Source organism: Podarcis erhardii, assembly GCF_964252035.2.
Source record: "Podarcis erhardii genome assembly, chromosome: 2".
NCBI classification, from domain to species: domain Eukaryota; kingdom Metazoa; phylum Chordata; class Lepidosauria; order Squamata; family Lacertidae; genus Podarcis; species Podarcis erhardii.
The window spans coordinates 102,473,044-102,492,695 of NC_138498.1; the positions used below are offsets into that span (position 1 = coordinate 102,473,044).

Below are 19,652 nucleotides of genomic sequence, written 5' to 3' on the forward strand. Positions count from 1 at the left end.
TCCATTGCTAAACATTTAGTGCCTCTCCTTATAAGAGCATACTCACATTTTGTCATGGGGACCTTTGCTATGTACCAGGTGCATTGGCCTGTTGTTTCCACTGATTGGCGGCTTGTCTTTGGGTGACTTCAACAACTTGGAACTGGATGATGACGATGCACTAGTACCTCCGCCACTGGATGAACGACTGCTCCCACCTCCGCTGCTACCTTTGCTTTTTGAAGTCAGAGGCGAAAAGAGGGAGAATACTGAAGAGGAAGGAGGGGTTAAAGGTGGCTTGCTGGAGGAGCTGTGTCTTCTTTCTGGAAGGGAAAAAGAAGGAGCATATTAGCAAACACCGAGAATGTGGAACTGGATCTAAACCAGGTTGGAACTTCTCCTGCTCCACTGCATGTGGAAATAAAAAGCTGCTTTTTCTGGACACAGATTGCTGCTGTGCGTTGGCTTTCCACATTGTGCCCACTGTTTTTCCCTACAGCTGTTGTTTTACTGTTTGTTTTGCCATTGATTGCTTGGTTATTGTTGGTACTGTTTTAACTTGGTAAACCACTGTGAAAATGTTACAGGAAGTAGTGGCACACATTTTATTATAATAATAATAAAAGGTAAAGGGACCCCCGACCGTTAGGTCCAGTCGTGGCCGACTCTGTGGTTGCGGCGCTCATCTCTCTTTATTGGCCGAGGGAGCCGGCGTACAGCTTCCGGGTCATGTGGCCAGCATGACTAAGCCACTTCTGGCAAACCAGAGCAGCACACGGAAACGCCGTTTACTTTACCGCCGGAGCGGTACCTATTTATCTACTTGCACTTTGATGTGCTTTTGAACTGCTAGGTTGGCAGGAATAATAATAATAATAATAATAATAATAATAATAATAATAGTGTTCATTTGGGTAAGCGTGAATATCTCTTTGCTGTAAATCACCGTTTTACAGTTCAAATCAGGAAAAACATATACAGTAAATGGACAAAAGTACAAAGATTCACAAAATGTTTAGGGATATGTGTACCCCTGCGTCCCCCCAGGAAAAAAAGCACTGGGTGTGACACAAGCCTCTTGGGGGAGGGCATTTTATAAACAGGGCATCAACACTGAAAAGGCCCTCTCCCTAGTAATACCCACCTTGTATTAATAAGTGGGAAACCTAGAGAAGGACCTCCAGTGAAGATCTCAAGTACTAGGCAAGTACATATAGGTGAAGGAGTGCAAGTTTCTGGTCTGCATGTCATGTTAAGCCAAACCATAACTTAAGGCAAGAGTGTGCAGAGCTTAGCATGTCATATGAATGCAGGCTTGTGGTTTAGATCTCCTGGACAAACTATGAGCCATAAACTCCTGAAAGAATCTTGGTTGTAGCTTGTGGGTATTCTGGCAAAAGCTAAACCTTGAGTCAAGTTCGAAGGACATGCTAAGCCAAACCACGGTTTAGTAGTCAAGGACAAGCTAGGTGGCCATGATGTCTTCTTTGGAAACCCATGTGCTTGTGCTAATGTGTGATGTGCACACCAGGCCATTCATTAAGCAATACTACATCCATTAGGTAATGAAGAAGTGTGAATCTGCTACATTCACTGTCCTTTGACAGTAGGCTGCTGAACACCTGTTGATGGGAATCATAGGCGAGGAGAAAGCTCCATGCTTTCTCATGGGCTTCCTTATGGCATCTTGTTGGCCAATGTGAGGACAAGATGGTGGGCTGGATGGGCCACTGGCCTGATTTTGCAGGCTCTTATGATCTTAACCAGGCTCAAGGCTGATAAGTGTAGGCTCCTGAGGCTTCAAACTACTGTAATTTAATCACATCCCTTAGATTCAAACCAGTATTCAAAATTCAGCATTAGGACTTATGATAAAGGCACGGGATTTTCTCCCCTTACTGTAACAGAAGAGCCAGACACTTTTAAAAGGGATGTGTATTTCCAGTTTTATCAGTTGTTACTTTAAAAAAGTGTAATATGAAATGAGATCTAGCAACATGACTTCAAAAGCATATTACCATTGCACTATTTGGAAGGGCTACAAAACCAAGCTTCCTTGCAGATTATCAAGGTATTTTTTATTTATTTATTGCTAGTCTAGTATTTCCTATGACTGAAAAAAAAAGCACAAACTTGGCAGGGACTATTTCCTCCATTACCTAACTCTTGCATCCAGAATACACATAGTCCTCTATTTAGGTACTGCAGAGATTCTATGAGCAATACTTTTCTCCTCCCCTTTCCCTGCTCATAACCTGACCAGACCAGTTATGGCAGAACTCAGACAAGTAACCAACACCGGAAGCTCAACACAAATCCCCAAAATGATTATACAGATTTTTGAATATGTTTAGCCTTGATTTTAAGAGCTGCCGGAATGACTGTATAGTTAAGGCGAGTTGCTTTTTCACCTTTCTATCATTTTAAAGCCTGAAAATGCTATTCATCATAAAATCAAGACAAATTATATCAGTAAGAAATTTGGCTTGAAAATCTGCCTTGTGAAGGATATAAAGAGTAGCTGAATCACAGCAGTTTTAAAACCTTTCTTTGAACTACACCCTTTCCATTCAATTCTTTGCTCATCCAATACATACACTGAATATGTAGAGGGAAATATGATTTAGGGCAGAAAGATCAAGGGAAAGTGTGAATGCCTGGAGCTAAGGTGTAAACTGGCTGAGTAAGAGAACGTATTTAGATGGCACAGATGTTGAGGTCGAGTGCCTGAACTTCTAATTTCCTTGCTCTCTGGTGCAGAAGCAGATCTGTGAGCACCTTTAATGTTTCTCTGGAACTGAAGGTTTTGGATCCAAGAACTGCAACTAGAATCTGTTCTATTCTGGGCACAACTAGAGAAACTGTTTTGTGCGTTTTTTAACCTTTGGGTTTAACAAATATCCGACCTGCTTTAAACCTGTTATGAAAGAAGTTACTAGTAAGCAATAAGGTTGTATAGATAAACCAGTCAAGTATGCATTCCGACTGCATAACTGTTCATTCAAACACACACAAAATCTGAAAAGAGACACATCTCTTCCTCTTTCCAGAGTGTCTACCCACCAATTCATCACATAGGAGACAGTGGCATTATTCATTAATCAAGTCGTTACCGGCTTATGGATCTGCCACCCCCAGATATCTCATAAGGAATCACAAGAAAAACAGTGGTATCAGGAAAACTCTGGAATAGCCCTGCATAAGCCTCACTGACTCTTCATATGAAATAAGAAAGAGTCTGAAATAGCCCCTTCAGATTAACCTAATATTTTTTTCAACCAAAAATCTGCATAGCTATTTTTTATACCACACATAAATGAAGACTCAGCAATTGGTAGCCCTATGCAGTATGTCTCCTCTGTGAGGTTCTCAAGATTTACTGATAGTTTATAAACATCAGCTTTCTTTTCTGAAATTAAAGTCTACATCCTTGCATGAGGTCACAGGCCATCTAATTTTGGTCAGCTTCAACACCTCAGATATAGGAATGAAAATCAGACATCTAAATGTGTACTTTCGTTTTTATAAATAACAGAGGAATATCCCATGTTTGTACATCAAGACATTAAATAATATTTGGGGAGGAGGTCATTATCCATCCCAATATGAATATATCACTTCCTGAAAAGGTAGCATTGCATAGAGAACAGACTGGGGGAACTGCAAAGCCAGGATGAAGGATCTACTCATCTGAAATTCCAGCAGCCTTGTTGGGTGTGTGTGTAAATTTAATATTTCATGTTCATCTGTGTACACATTTGTGGCCAAACCATAAATTATCTCGAAGCATGCTTGCTTTTTCAGGGTCTGTGATAGTAATTGCACAAATAGCAACAAAAAGAATTACAATCGGAATATGTTAATATGCAAGTTTGATGCTCTTGCTTGATTTATGACCAAATTTCACAGTGGTGCACTAAATGCAAACTCTAAATCCGAGGATTGCCACTCCATCCCAAGAACAACATAATCCCTGGATTATTTGATCAATCACATGATCAATCATAGATGGGGTGAAAACACCACCACCAATTAGTAAGGGGAACAAAGAATCCTAATTCAAGTTTATTCTTAATTGTTAGGATTAGCTTTCAAGCTAATTCATCCCTTTCTCGAACACCTCGAAATCAACCAGACCCTCCCAGCCAATCAGCAAAATAAGGTAGGGCTCTCTGAGGTATCAAAACTACACATTTAAACTTAAAAATGAACCACATGCTTGTGTTGTAATTCTGAGTTCTAAATAAAAAGTGGGGGGACCCCAGAAGTCTGGGAGCAAATAAATCTTTGCATTGATTCACTTCTAGTTTTTCTCTTAGTAATCTTCCACCATATCCGAAAACAGGCCATTTAGTCTATTTACAAAACTACGTGCTGTGCAAGTATATTTGCATTTTATAGCCTAGTAAATTGTGTGCTTCTAAATAGGACAAAGTACTAAGTGCCAAGTGTCTTTTTATAACAATGGCGAGATTCCCAGAGTGGATTTGCTAACTTACTATTTGGAGGCCTTAAAAGTTCAGCAGTGCTTTAGGATTTTGCTAGAGCCAATATTAGTGATACTGGACCCTTACAAGAAGCAAAAAGAAAAAAGAAAAGGCTATATATTTCTACCTTCTTAGCTACTGTACACTTAGCAAATCTTAAATCCCAATACAAGTCAATGTTAAAAATAGTATCTGATCCATTCATTGGCAAGTTACCAGTACTGTATCTTCTATTTTACATCATCTTAAAATGACAGGGGAGTTACACTGTAACACACACATATATAAACTATTGGTTGAGAAACTGATGTAACAACTAACACTCATTAATTTGCAATGTACAGTTTTAATTGACAGAAATATCATTAACGGCATTTTTCACTAGGCGACTCAGGCAGTGTTTGTTAATTGTTTTGACAGTGAAGTCTTCAATGGTGATATAAATTTAAATATTAGACTAGGACGGTAAAGGTAGAAAAATGGCATATCTAGACAAAATTACAAATCCAACGTTTCTTGTACCAAAATATTTTTAAGCAGGAACTGAGCCACAGATGTAGATTTTGGATATCCAACAACAAATGAGACCCTCATGTGAAGGGGCTTTTGTGAGGTAACTGATGAAATTATATATTATGTCTTCTTCTGTTTGAAAAGTGTGAATACTTGGACCTAATAAAATGGGAAAATAACTGAACTATTTTTATCTGTAAAGCCACCCTGTGAGTAATATTATATAGGGTATTATAGTATGAAAATCAAGGTCTAGAGAGAGTGCATCTCTCTTATCTGGTAGTAATTAAAGAGGAGATCTGAAAGACAGAATCTGCTGCTTATCCAGTATTAAGCTGATACTTTGCAGGAGAATTACTCTTAGATTTCACTGGCAGCACCCTCACTCCCCAGCCTAAAGAACCCACTTGAGATCAACTATCCCTTCTCAGGACATAAAATCATGGCATTACACCTCAAACCTCACACAACTGTACATTAAAGCATGAAGTATGTGACAAGAACAGCTCATATCACACATCCCATCTCTCTGTGTATGATATGACAGATACCAGAATATAAATTTGAGAGTTGTCAAAATTGTATTTTAAAAGCATGACCTCATGAACTCACGCTGAGGTGAAAGTTTGAAATCCAATGCTGTCATTCCATTTGCACAGCTTTTGATCCCGTGGTGGAGTCTGCTCACGTAAGAAAAGGGAGACAATTTTCTACAATTCCCCCTTCCCTGTAGCTCCCCACGCCACATCCCAAACTGTTCCACACAGGTTATCAGGGATTACATGCAGCTGCATCAGAAAAGGGAAACTGGCTCTCAGGGATGGTTGTCTTTCTAACTTTCTGTTATGCCACACCCCTTGGCAGCCATTTTCTGTTATGCCATGTGTGACTGGTGCCAACAGCACTCTCTCAAAATTCAAAATGTGTCCACTAGTCCAAAAAGATTGGTGCCACCTGGTCTAGACTGCTGCTGATTCATCACTTTTTTCTTTTACCTGTTTGCCTTAGGAACTGGCGAATAGAATGCCTATACTCTTCTCTTCCTCCTGCATCAGGAGGTTTTAAACTAAGAAAATGAGTTAAAATTCCACTGGCCCTTCTTTAGATTTAGGATCCTATTAGTTACCTTAATAGATCATAATCTGGCCAGTTCATTCGACAGCTGTACTGCATTTTTTTTAAAAAAAGAATTCTTCAATACACAACTTCTAATACATGAGCAATCGTGCTCTAAAGATTTACGACAACAGGTTCATAGGGAGTTTATTAATCTGATGGATTCCTAAAATGGTAACACAAAATGAAAATAATAGTCTGATCTGCTATCACAGATCACCTCACACCAGTTAAAAACAAACATATGTTTACTGAGATTCTGTGGGGGTGCAAACAAAAGCCAGACTATGGTACTGTACTGGGCACAGAATTCAGCACTGAATAAATTTCTCCCTCTGTGTGTGTGAAAAAATCCAAAAGGATGATAGAACAGTTGGGAGTGGGATTTCTCACTGTGAAAGAAGCACAATGATGGCACCTACTAATAGAAAGCATTTCTCCCATTCCTGGTTATTACTACAATAACTATGATTGAATAAAGATGAAGCCGCCGTTAACGGTCGTAAGATCTGCACTTCTCTCCCTCCCTTTTATTGACAATCATTAATGTGCAAATCAGGATACACAGACAGTTCCTGTCCATCAGTTCATGCATTTCCCACTTCTAACCTTTTGAGAAGCACTTCAAGAGAAGAGTTTTTAAAATTCTTATTAATATCTTAATATCAGGTTGCACTCTTCCCAGGGAGTGGGAAACCCCCACTCCCCACACTGCTGCTGTTGCAAAGTTTACTCTTTTTATACACATCTGCTCCACTATCACAGATGAACTCTGAACAGGAATCATCTTCAGCAGTTCTTGTAGCAGACGGAGTAGATAAATTTTACTGATCCTTTTCTGGGACAATGCATCAGCCTAGAACTTCCTTTAGTTTTGCTGTTCTACTGTCAGTACAAAACACAACAGCTGACATAATCTGTATGGTAAATCAGACGCTAGATAGAAACATTAAGTCCAATGGCTGTGGAAAGCGCAACAGTAGTTCAAAAACAGCAGACTGAGTGGCAGGCAGTAGTTTTAAGTGGAAGCTGTCAGGAGCAGCTACCAGAAGAACAGGAAGCCAAGGAACATTGTAAATACGTCACAAGACCTTTTCACTGTTCTGCATCAGCTTTAACAAATAGGCCACAGGGCTTTCTAACATGTGGAAATTTTCTGCCGTCATAATACTGGCAGTATAATATTTAATATATGAATTAATGAACTATTTACCCTTTGTACTAGTTTCCCAACAACTTTTATCCCAGCTTTTGTAATTCAATAAAAACAGACCCCAATGTTCTTCTTTAAAACAAATATTTTTAACATCTGTCAATGCCTTGATAAACATTAAGATCTGAAAAGGTTTCTAGACAGTTATTGAAAACAGATGGATAAAAACTAAAAGATCTCAATTTGACCTTGCTTACTGCTTGTCTTTTGTCTTGAGCAAGACATGGCTTTGGACATTATACAGTACTACACTAATCCATGGTTTTGCCCTGGATAGTACAGCAGTAACAAGAACTGAGGAGAAGCACTGTGGCCGCAACCTTTGGTACAGAATCCCACATGGATTTTTTCCTCTTTTTTTGCACAAAGCCATGGTGTGGCTTACTGTTACATGTGAACCAGAACTATGGCAAAGAAGGCACATTTTCTGACTGAACCACCTACTGAAACCCTACAGTGTTTCCTATATTCAAAGACCAGAGGTGGATTTAGCTCAATGGGATGCTATTCTACTGATGTGTCTGTGTGTGTAGGGGAGAGGGACACAGCTGTGCTATCTTGGAAACAGAGGGATGAAATTTTCATTTACTTATTTTCCCTGTCTTACAAGTTTTTTGAATTCCCAAATTTATATTCTGATAACTTTAGGGTCAATTGCAATTATAAAATATGCTAAGAAACAGAATGTTGCAGTGTAACTTTTTGTGGCACCAAAGGGGTTCAAGCAGGTGTAACAGGCTATTGGACAAAGCATAACTGGGTAGAAACAAACTGCTTTGTTGACGTGAGGATTTTTTTTTTCAAAGAACACCTTTGCAATACTAGCAGCACTTCTGATTAAGAACAAGAGACACTTGGTCATTCAATTAACTTTAATGTAGTTATGTTGGCAAAATATTCTAGACTCTTGCAGTATAATTACTATGTGCTGCCTAGAAGGATTACAACAGAAATTCTAGCATACAGGCAGCTTCGTGCTTTGTCACTGATAAAATTGAGTGATGATTCAGAGTAAACAATAAGCGCAAACCACACTATGTTTGCACGGTAAGATGCTCTTAAATTTTATTTTATATTTATACATGTACATAAAACTCAGCGAAATGTTATCGGGGGCGAGAGGAAACCTCTAGTATTATGGAAGTTGGGATGCAAAAAAAAAAAAAGTAAACAAATAAATAATCACCAATTGTCTTAGTGTTAAAAATATAACTGCAGTATATGTAGTGTGATAAGGTCACCAATTTATTTTCACATTTCAGCTTCAAGAGATTTACAATGACAAAATTATTACTATCTCTTGTCGTAATCAGAAGTCTTGTGTTTATAGCACGCTGACATGTAAATTTACGTTGCTCAATTGTGCTATGAAGGGGAGTTAAATATGCTTTTCAGGTGATTAGCTTCTAAAATTAGCTTATTAAGCCAGTGCTTGTTAATAAATCAAACAAAACAAACACAGCATTTACAATCAGAAGGCTGAAATTACCAGATACAAATTTCTTTGTATCTTTTGTTGCTTACCCTTGTCAAATGTTTTTTCTTTTACAAAAATGTGCATTTTAAATTTCTGCAGAGAAGCCGCTTTAACACAGATCACATTCTGTTCAGGGAACTTATTTTGATCACAGAAGCACTTTAATCATAAATATGATTAACAAAATAACAGCTTAAGCGTTTTAAGCACGCAGAAATGTTAATCTTAGACATCAGTCAGCTTTGTAAACAATTACACGTCTTTGCGATACAGTTTAAAAAGAGCTACTATGTTCCAAAATACTGTGATAGCTCCATGCAAACATCAGCATTTCGTCTGAGTTAATAGCAAACTCAACTCCCATCTGCGTTTGAACTTTGGCCAAATCACATTTCAGAATGGCTTATGTGGGCCGCTTGCAGCAGTTAATCCCTCATTTTGAGATTATCCACTTTGATCAACTAACTCTGCAAAGGCCATCTACGGGACTTCAACACTATTCACAGCTCCACCTCTGGCAGAGCGAGAGAGAGAAAACAAACTTACAAAAATGCACACAAGTGTAAGTCTCTCCGTTTCATGTCGTGTTAGTACAGAACTATACCAACCTTCTGCAAACTCCATTCAGATCTGGGATCCCTGCCAACTCCTGCCTCTGAAAACTGCACCAGAAAGTTACCCAGAGCTTTCAAGCCCTGTCTAAAGGAAAAAGGCTGTTCTGGAAAGCCTTCTTGTTTCACTCCCCCATTCACATAATTTGACCGTGCTTCACTGCACACTTGCCACTGAAGCTTGCATCATAATTTGGGTCTGCCCACAAACTCCAAATAGGCTCCATGTTTGGGTTTATGTAACGTTTGCTGTTACAGTGAAGTGCGCTTGAGTCACAAAGGTCCTGGCAGATAACTAGTGAAAACAGGGAGGAGGAGTCTAATTTTATCTAACATGGTCACACCAGGAATCCTCGCTGATGTAAATTAATCCCTCTGTTTTCAGACAACCTGGCAGAGTTTGAGAGGCCCGTACTTAAAACAATCTACCATATAATGTGCTAATCAGCTACTGCCCCAGTTTCCTTTACAACAGCTATCATTCAATATGCAATAACAAATCCTGGCACAATATGAGCTGCATGATGAGCTGCATCATGCAACACTACAGCTTTCCCAAAGGATTATTTAATAGAACTTTTCACAACTAGTATGCTTCAGAACTATTCTATAAAATCACTTAATATTCTGAATACTAAATTCTAACCTCCCCCCCCCCCACCGGCCACTTAATATACTTTATCAGAGCTTTGCTGTGTACATGAATGAATGCATGTTCCTTTCCTGCATACGTAACTCTGAGCTGCAAAAATAATCTAGACAACCAGTTGTTAACAAAGAATTAGTTCACAAGGATGCCAATAACTCTGCACGCTTGGATTTTACCTGAAAAAAATTATCCCTCACTTTGGAATGTTGCGAGATCTTTATGCCGGTCTGCATATATATTAGAATGATTTTTAACCACTATTGTACGTGGAATTGCTTTTAAACATTTTATATATTGAATTGTTTTTACCATTTTTGTAGTAGCTTTTATAATTGTGTATTTTGTTGCTGGAACCCACCCTGAGCCTTTATGGTAAAGGATGGGTAAAAAAATCAAATCAAATAAAGAATAACCGAAAATTTTGCAAAGCAAGTATTTCTAGAACCATAGAGGTGGAAGGGATCCTGGAGGACATCAAGTCAAACCCCTTGCTCAATGCAAGATGCAGCTGCAGCATCCCTGACAGTTGATTATCTAGATTCTCTTTAATTACGGTATCTGCAGTGAAAGAAATCTCTGCGTCTTCAGAATTTTGACCCATTGGTTCTACTAGTTCTTCCCTCTGGAGTCACAAACAATATCTAACACCCAACTGTCTGGACAGTCCAAGTGGAGGATAAGATATGTTATCCCCCTCCAAGTTTAAAATTTAAACCACAGAAGGGGAGTGCCTGTTCCTACATTGCCACATCTTAAAATATTGTTTGCAAATTGTCCAGAGGAAGTGGTTATAGAACAGTCTATTAATAAGAAGTCAACAAACATCAAGAATAAATAAATACTAATATTCCAATAAAAGTAGTTACAAAACAAATTCCTGAATTCATTCCAAGGTAAAATGTAAGCAACAACAACAGAAAACCCTCACATCAAGAACCTTTGGCTACCAGGGAAAACTTTGAGACACCTGAACAGAATGTAAAATCATTATTGCATACTTCTCCCCCTTTTTAAAATAAAATTTGATGACTCAGTATAACACCTTTAAGCTCTTTTGCTGTATTTGGTGTTTTATATTTGCTAAATAAGACCCAAATTTATTTCAGGCATTTTCCCAAAAACTTATAGTTTCAAAGTTTGGTTTAGAAAAGAAACTTCAATAGGATTTAACTATCAGTGTGCAGCTCACAATTTGTAATGGGGCTGTGCGCTGAGTGATGACCTAAACCATTTGAGGCATCATAGCCAAGATGCATCTTAAGAAAGATGATAGGCTGAAAAAACAGTAGGTGCAAATGTCATAATCTAGCTATTCAAAAATGAACAACAGCTATTCCTTATTCACCACAGTTGCAATGTAGGGCTTGATACTGGTTATCAGCAATGGTATCAAATAAATTTAAAAACATATAAAAAAAGGGTGGTATCTAACTTTTCTTGGTGCTAAATCCGGACAAAGCCATGGAAACATTTTAATTCCAGAATCATGATTTAGCACCTGATCACATTGACAAATGAATGTTTTCTAGTACTTTGTACTAGAAGTGTTTCTGTTTCATAAGAACATTAGTGGGTGTCATTTGCAAATACAATATCAGGCAAGTTGGGCAGTGTCAAAGTTTATAGCATTGTTTACTAAATACAAGTAAAGCAAACATAATAAATAAGATTACTCTAGAGCATCAGATAATTCTCCTATGGAAAATAAAAAAAAATATGATAAAAATTACCCTAATTTGCATTGATATTTTTAAAAAATCCTAATTCAATTTGTTTGTTTTTGAAAGCCCACAACAGTGGCAACACAGCATTTCATATAAACACATTCTGTTCTGTACCACAGAACAGAAAGCCCCAAGAGTGCTGGCTAGGAACTTCAGATACAGTGCGTTTGTAACACTAGTACCAGGCAAAACACAGAGCCCCTCCATAACCTCAGACCAATTAGGATGACTCCAATTCCTACAGCTAACTGACAGGCTAGCTGAATCAATAGATTGTGAAATTGAAGTTCAGGTTGCACAGCTGCTTGACAATCTCACATCTGCTAGGGGCTAAAGTCAGTTCTGCAGAATTTAATCACTTGTCCAGAAACAATGACATTAGGAAACCTAATTACTAAACATCTTTGAGGTGAAGCCTCTTTTATCCACAACCTTGACAGAAATTTGACAGGCAATGCATGTTGGCTAGGAAGTATAGCATGGAGGAAGCACAGTCCAAGGGAAGAAACAGAAGACCAGTCTTTTTTTGGGGGGGGGCAGAAAAGTACAGATGAAATGAATAGAGACCTTCATAAACATAAAAGTATTGTTGTAGGATTGTTCCCAGAGATTGATTTGATTATTAGGAGCACTCTATATGAGTAGGTAAATTCAGGTGTAGAGGCAACTTTCCATTTAGCAAAATAAAGTGGTAAGTACACCAAAAAAGACCAGCAACTAGAGCTATAAAAGATGGGTAGCCATTTTTCCTTCTTCAACTATAATGGCATAACTGATTTTAAAGTTTGATTTTTTTAAAAAGCAAACATTTTACATTTGAGAATGACAATATAGATCGTGAAGCTGAGGCTCCAATACTTTGGCCACCTCATAAGAAGAGATGACTCCCTGAAAAAGACCCTGAGGCTGGGAAAGATTGAGGGCACAAGGAGAAGGGGACGACAGAGGACGAGATGGTTGGACAGTGTTCTCGAAGCTACCAGCATGAGTCTGACCAAACTGTGGAAGTGGAAGACAGGCAGTGGAAGACAGGAGCGCCTGGCGTGCTCTGGTCCATGAGGTCACGAAGAGTCAGACACGACTAAACGACTAAACAACAACAATATCAGTTGGAATACACCTGCTATATTCATTAGTGTTATTGTGAAACAATTCCAACTGCCCACAAACAAAGATATTGCTGGGATAGAGTAACAAAAATTAGATAATGTAAATGTTAGCTTTGGGGGCATGCACACCATGTTGGCCCATGCCACCTGTTCAGTTCTGCCAAGTTGTATACTGAGATGACAAAAATTCTGCTCTTGTGTATCAGTCCTCTGACAAGAACAAAGATGACTTAAGTGACAAGGAGGAGGAGAAAAAGTCTAGCTCTCCTCGCCTTGTTCTAAGATTACCCTGCAAGACTAACGCTAGCAATGAGTTCGTTTAAACTGTCATGCTTGGATGAAGAATGTGTGAACCAGAAATACTTTTAGCCAGCAACATTTTTTTCTAAAAAAAATGTTTAGGGGTAATCTCATTTTGTCTCAAGAAAAGCACCATTTTATAGTTCAAATTGGGAAAAACAAATACAGTAAATGGACAGAAGTACAAAGATTCACAGTATGTTTAGGAGTATGCATACCCCTGTGTCCCCCAGAAAAAAAGTACTGCTTCTACCTTTCCAAATAACACACATTTCACACATTATTCTTCATACTATTCCACATGCACACATGGCAAGTGATTTAGCAGGAGAATTATCACAACCTCAGCACTGAGATAGTGGTGGTGATGGCACTGCCTAAGATCGGAAAAGCCAAGAATATGTTCTGCAACTTGAACCAGTCTACCTCATGCATAACATACCTAATTCATTTGGCACAGAACACATGTGTTGCAGAACGACTACTTCTGGAATATTTAGAGATCTTTAAAAACATGTACCCTGCACAGAAAACCTTGGTTTCGGACCGAGTGGCATAGAAATACCACCTTAAGTAAAGCTTTTCCATGTAGCTTTACTTACTTGAATTCATGCATTTGAATTAACAGCACGGCAACTGTATAGAAATTTCAGACATGCCCAGTGAGGGTTTTTTTTAAAAAAAAAACCCCACAAACTATTACACCATTTATGGATAAACTAATGTAGGTGTTTTCCATGTTTTCAGTATCCCTGTACCAGAATAAAAGTGTTGTCTTCCTTATGGGGCGCAGAATCTTGGCAAACCATATGTGACTTTGTATCTAGGGTGGGAGTTTCTGATGATGTGCACTGCCCTGAGTTTCTAGGCAAAAGGGTAGGATCTTAATGTGGTAATATTTCTATTAACAGTGCTATGGGCTGCATTTATAAACAGTTTTATGAACAGTAAATAATATTTACAGTGATAGTTATGCAACACTGGCCTGGCTGTCAAACAGCAAGCAGCCACTCTCTGTGGGTTCCTCGCCCCCTCCTCCCCTTGTGCAAATGCCCCCTTTCTTCTCTGGGCAGCCGTTACTATGCCTTAGAGTTACATCTGAGCCAAGGTAGCAACAGTGAACAAAAGTTAGGTCTCAACTGAAATATTAAAACCACATCCAACCCGTTTCAATGACTAGTCTGCAAGGTAAATCACAGTTACCAATAACCAGGGAAGTGAGAAGGAAAGAGTGCACAGATTCAAGGGGGAAGAAAGGAAGAGGGTGGAGGAAGGCTTATGCAAGCTAATGGGAGATGCTCCTGGTCAAACTACCATGATTTGGAAGCTGACCTAGCACAATGTCTGATCTCAGCCAGTACATTTTTAGTTCTACATAGCTGCAAGACACTAGACTCTGAAGTCATGACATTTTCATGTCCAACCTTCCCCTCCAAACCTTTCACTATCATAGAATTGACAGCTTCCCCTCTAAGACCTTACCATGTTGCTAAAATAAAGTATGAGGAATCCTCTAAATACTCTATACATTCAGGAAGTTTATATAATTATGTGACATGCTATATGAATGTCATTATTTATATAGCAAGGATTCTTCCCCGCTTCCAACAATGGAAATATATTGGAAAGAACACAAGGCAACATTAAGAAGCTTACTAGTCCAGTAACCTGTTTCCTATACTGGCCAACCAGGTGCCTCTATGAAGCCCTCAACCAAGGCATGAAGTTAATAACTGGCTCCCACAGTTTCCCCTTGCAACTGGTATTCAATAGCATAGCCCTCTGAGCATGGAGACTCCATATAGTAGCCAGTGTATTAGTAGCCAGTGGTAGAGTTAAGTTAGTGGCCACCTGCACAACTTTTGGAATAGCTTTACAATTAAGTACATTCGCAAAGCTCACATTCATGTAAGCGTATTATTACAATACAGAAAAAAGCAGGAACCTACACATTACACACACACACACACACACACACACACACTCATACATGCACGTGCATAGGCCCTTTTTAAGCTTACAAAACGCCATGGGTTGGATGAAGATTTGCTCTCATCCACTGTTGGAAGTGGCACTGCAGGTTGCAGGGGGAAGGGAGAAAGGGGCAAAATCCCCACCCTGTCATATTCCTCTAGTACTAGAAGAATTCAGTGAGCAAAAGTCTGGATGCAACCTCTTGTTGGTATAGTTTAAATTGTGGACATCAATATATGCAAATACATTAATTTCAATAGGTTAGTACCATAAAATAATATTCATGTTCTTTCTTTAGGCATAAGGTTCTTGTATCTTTACTTCTGTTGGCTCTGGTATGGTTGCAAAAGGTATTTATTTCAAAGTTTAATACCAGGCTGTTGTCAGACACTATCATTAGCTTGATCATAAATGAGTAGAGAAAAGAGTTCATCAACATTCCTAGCATGCTTTAAAGAGGAACCAAACTTTTATTGCCTTGGATGTAAGCTTACATTTCAGCAGCGAGAAAGGAGTATTTGTTATTAAGAATGGAAAAATGTGATGCAGAAAATTTCAGCCACTATAGATGACATAACAAACAGCAGACACCCTGAATAGCTGAGAATACTTTTTGACACCAATATAGAAATGGAATGTTCTGTGGCCCAGATCCTCAGTCATGACCCATGAGTTCACAAGGCCCCTAAGGATACCTTATCACCTTCTAACTAAGATTTTAGATACAGCAAATATTACCTAGAGTCCAGTTCTAAAGAGACTGTGTTTCCTGGGAATTGCATAACAGGACCAGGGGCTCACCAAGATGTCATCTATCTTAATAAGAAATATGACACTTTCTTTTTAAGCACAGACACAAACACACATGTGAATGAAGGGCAACTGAAAGTGAATACATTTCCACAGCATTTTCCTCCGCATCAAACCAAACTCTCATTAAACGTTTTAAAGGGGAACTGCTCAACTGACTAGTGTACTAACTAGGAAGGATAGACAGAAGGGGTGGGAAGAAGCATACACAGAGGCCCCTCCCCCCAGGAACTTTTTGAAATTAGGCATGAAAAAAGCCTTCTAATGGCTTCAACAGAATGCTCCTTTTAATCCTAATGAGAACAGAAATGATGTGATTTTGTGGCGCTGTTGCATTTGAGTTCTAGCATAACGTAGGTGTCTAAACTGAACTAATTCTGATATTAATGGATGCAAATTATTCTCCTACCTTTTACTATCATTGTAGGTCAAATTTCTGCCCGGACACTGAGGTCCAGCGCCGAGGGCCTTCTGGCAGTTCCCTCACTGTGAGAAACCAAGTTACAGGGAACCAGGCAGAGGGCCTTCTCGGTAGTGGCACCCGCCCTGTGGAACGCCCTCCCACCAGATGTCAAAGAGAAAAATACCAAACTTTTAGAAGACATCTGAAGGCAGCCCTGTTTAGGGAAGCTTTTAATGTTTAATAGGTTGTTGTATTTTAGTGTTTTGTTGGAAGCTGCCCAGAGTGGCTGGGGAAACCCAGCCAGATGGGCAGGGTATAAATAATAAATAATAATAATAATAATTAGTATTAATATTATCATTATTAAGAATGTGCAGCAGCAGGAACTTTTAACGTCATTCTGCTGTTTGCTGCCCTGGGCTCCACTGGAAGGAAGGGCAGGATGCAAATTTAATTAAATAAATAAAGGTATGGCCCTTTTCTCCTCTTTTCAGTTTTCAACGGTAGCAGCAACAACCATTGTGAGGGGGTAACTACGGTCAGTTGGCAATCTGACATTAGCAGAAGGAGCACTAAGTGGCAGTGTGTTCAGCTGCCATCTGCAGCGTTAGCAAAGAAGAGAAAAGAGGCACTCTCTAGGACCCAGAAGCACAGTGCAGAGCCACAGTGGACAGGCTCTGGCTGCATGCAGCAGCTAATGAACTAAATAAGTCATCCTTGCATCACAGCTCCTTGTCCCTTCCAGTACTTGCCCTAAACAAAGTTTATCTCTTTTGAAGCCAAGTGCAATCAGGGCATGTAGGAAAGAGAGGAAGACCGTGTCCAGCAGCTGCTGATTGAACTTCAAGAAGTACTTCCAGTTCTTCAGAGCTGACAATTTTATTTTATTTTATTGCAAAGAAGGTCCTATTATATTAATGAATGGTGTATTTTTCAGTAATTCAGTTGGAAACTCCTCTTAATACACAGTCCCACTTAATTTACAGCTTGCCCTAATCCTTCGAGATAAATCTAACTGCTCAGTTCTATGCCAAAGATAATTCCAGTATAGTCTGGCGCATAATTAGGAATAAAACAAATTCCTGGACTCAGAATCCTGTAAATAGCAGAACTGAACTGAGTTCACAGTTCTTCCAAACAAAAAATGATTCCTGGCTACTCGAACCTTTCTTCATTTGTGGAGTATAATTTAGGACAGGGCGGCGGTGGAGTCATTTTGTTGCTGCCATAATTAAACAGTGGGGAGTCAAGAATGCTTGCCATTTACACTCAGATCCACAAGTAGAGTCTGATGGGTCTTCTGCCCAGCCTTGCTACATTATTAGACATGGAAACAAATACACAATAACTGGAAATGTATCAGACACCAGAGCACAACAAATGCTCACATACGAAAGCCCACACGTCTTGGTTGCAACTTGGAACCAGAGCATCATGGGCAAAAAGCCAGTGCCATTCTCGGATGCCTGTCTGTGAGAGAATGGGACTGGGTGCGATGACACTGCATATGTACAATTTCACCTTGGGTCGCTTGATTTCTCACTCCTCTGCACAGTATCTTCCTTTGTTTGGAGCTGTAGTCTGGATTAGGTTTGAGTTTTTTCTATGCACTCTGCTGCCTGATTCACTGGGCTTCAGCCCCAGCTGGGCTGATATCATAATATTGCCTGGATCTCTATGAACCCACCTGTTTGCCCTTGGCTGTTGCCTAGCACAAACTGTTCGCAACTGAGAGATTAAAACTCAAGGCATGTAAATCTCATTTCTGAGGCAAAAATCAAAGAAAACAGTTTAACCACTAATGCAGAAATCCAATTGATATTATGAGCTTTATTTTGCAATTCTTATTCAAAGATGAAGACTTTAACCTTTGGTTTTCATGCCATTGCCAACATTAGGAATGCAGCTCTTGCATTTCAATGTGTTAAGCTACAGTCTGTTGAAAGGCAGCCTGATGAAACAAGTTTATTTAAAAACTCAAGGATTTGGGTTTAGTGCGAACAAAATGAGTAATTTTGTTGAAACCGAAATGGATTCCTTGCTCCTCTCCCTTATAGCACAGTATCAGATGCTTAAAAAGCACATCAGAATGTAAATATGTATATTGCATATTTTAAGCACTCTTCCTTCCCCTAAGAATAGGACTTCTAAGATATATACAATCAATTTATGTAAATCAAGGCAGATTGCGAAATAACAGTAGTATGTTTTTGCTCCTCTTAGCTTTGGCATCTAGAAATCAAGCAAACCATAAACTGTAATAAGGAGTGCCAGAAACGTAACACCCTAATGACGCCTTCTCATAGTTCCATAGGTGCATTCCTATATATTATGCTGCCAGCAACACAGCATATGATGCAATCAAATTGTGTGTGTGGTGGGGGAGAAGCAAATAAAACATTATAATCATATAATGATTATATGATGATCTCTAATTCTTTACAGTCGACAGGACTATTGCAGTGCCAATACCTAACATGGCTAATAAAGGTGGATAGCCTGAGCCTCAAAACAGTTAGGAGGATGAAAAGAAGCAGCCAGGTAGAATCTAGGGGAATAGATCAACAACACGCACAGATGGGAACTCCATCAGAAGATGGTTAACTGCTGAAAGAAGGATCTGGGAGACAAAGGGCAAGAAGGGTTCAGAAGAAAGGGGGATGTTGGATCTATGAGTTTCAGGAGCTGGCATGTGAATGTAGGCCACTAGTTAAGCCTTAACACAATAAGAAGGTTCTATATATGGCCTTCAGAAGATACAGTGGTACCTCAGGTTACATACTCAGGTTATAGACACTTCAGGTTACAGACTCCGCTAACCCAGAAATAGAACCTCGGGTTAAGAACTTTGCTTCAGGATGAGAACAGAAATCGTGCTCCGGCGGCGCACCAGCAGCAGGAGGCCCCATTAGCTAAAATGGTGCTTCAGGTTAAGAACAGTTTCAGGTTAAGAATGGACCTCCAGAACAAATTAAGTACTTAACCCGAGGTACCACTGTATATACGTAGTTAGCAAAAAACTCTTTGGTGTTCCTTCCAGGATTTCCCTACAATACTTTTAAATAATTTTTGGAGGCCGCTTTGAATACATTAAGAAAAGGACTAAGAAAGACATTGAACAAAAAAGCCTTAACTAGAAGGAACCAGTAGGCAACCACCTGGGATGGAAAAAGGTTTTGCATCCAATAAGCCAGTTGTCTAGATCATGCTATCAAGTGAGGTTAACGATTAAAATTTACCACACATCCGATATAGCTGTGTGGCCAAATGGCCATCTGTTTCCTCTA

The 19,652-nt window shown here is 39.2% G+C and overlaps 2 protein-coding genes across 4 annotated transcripts in view; both read right to left on the bottom strand.

Moving 5' to 3' along the window:
• The window catches only part of LOC309337153 (uncharacterized protein C3orf49), a 503,307-nt gene that overhangs the window by 404,670 nt on the left and 78,985 nt on the right, over positions 1-19,652 (bottom strand). The window lies entirely within an intron of this gene.
• ATXN7 (ataxin 7) overlaps positions 1-19,652 on the bottom strand; it is a 94,270-nt gene that overhangs the window by 16,648 nt on the left and 57,970 nt on the right. For both annotated transcript variants that reach the window (XM_081852500.1, XM_081852501.1), the window contains one exon: positions 47-302. In XM_081852500.1, the coding sequence (XP_081708626.1) occupies positions 47-302 (256 nt within the window). The remainder of the gene's footprint in view (positions 1-46; positions 303-19,652) is intronic.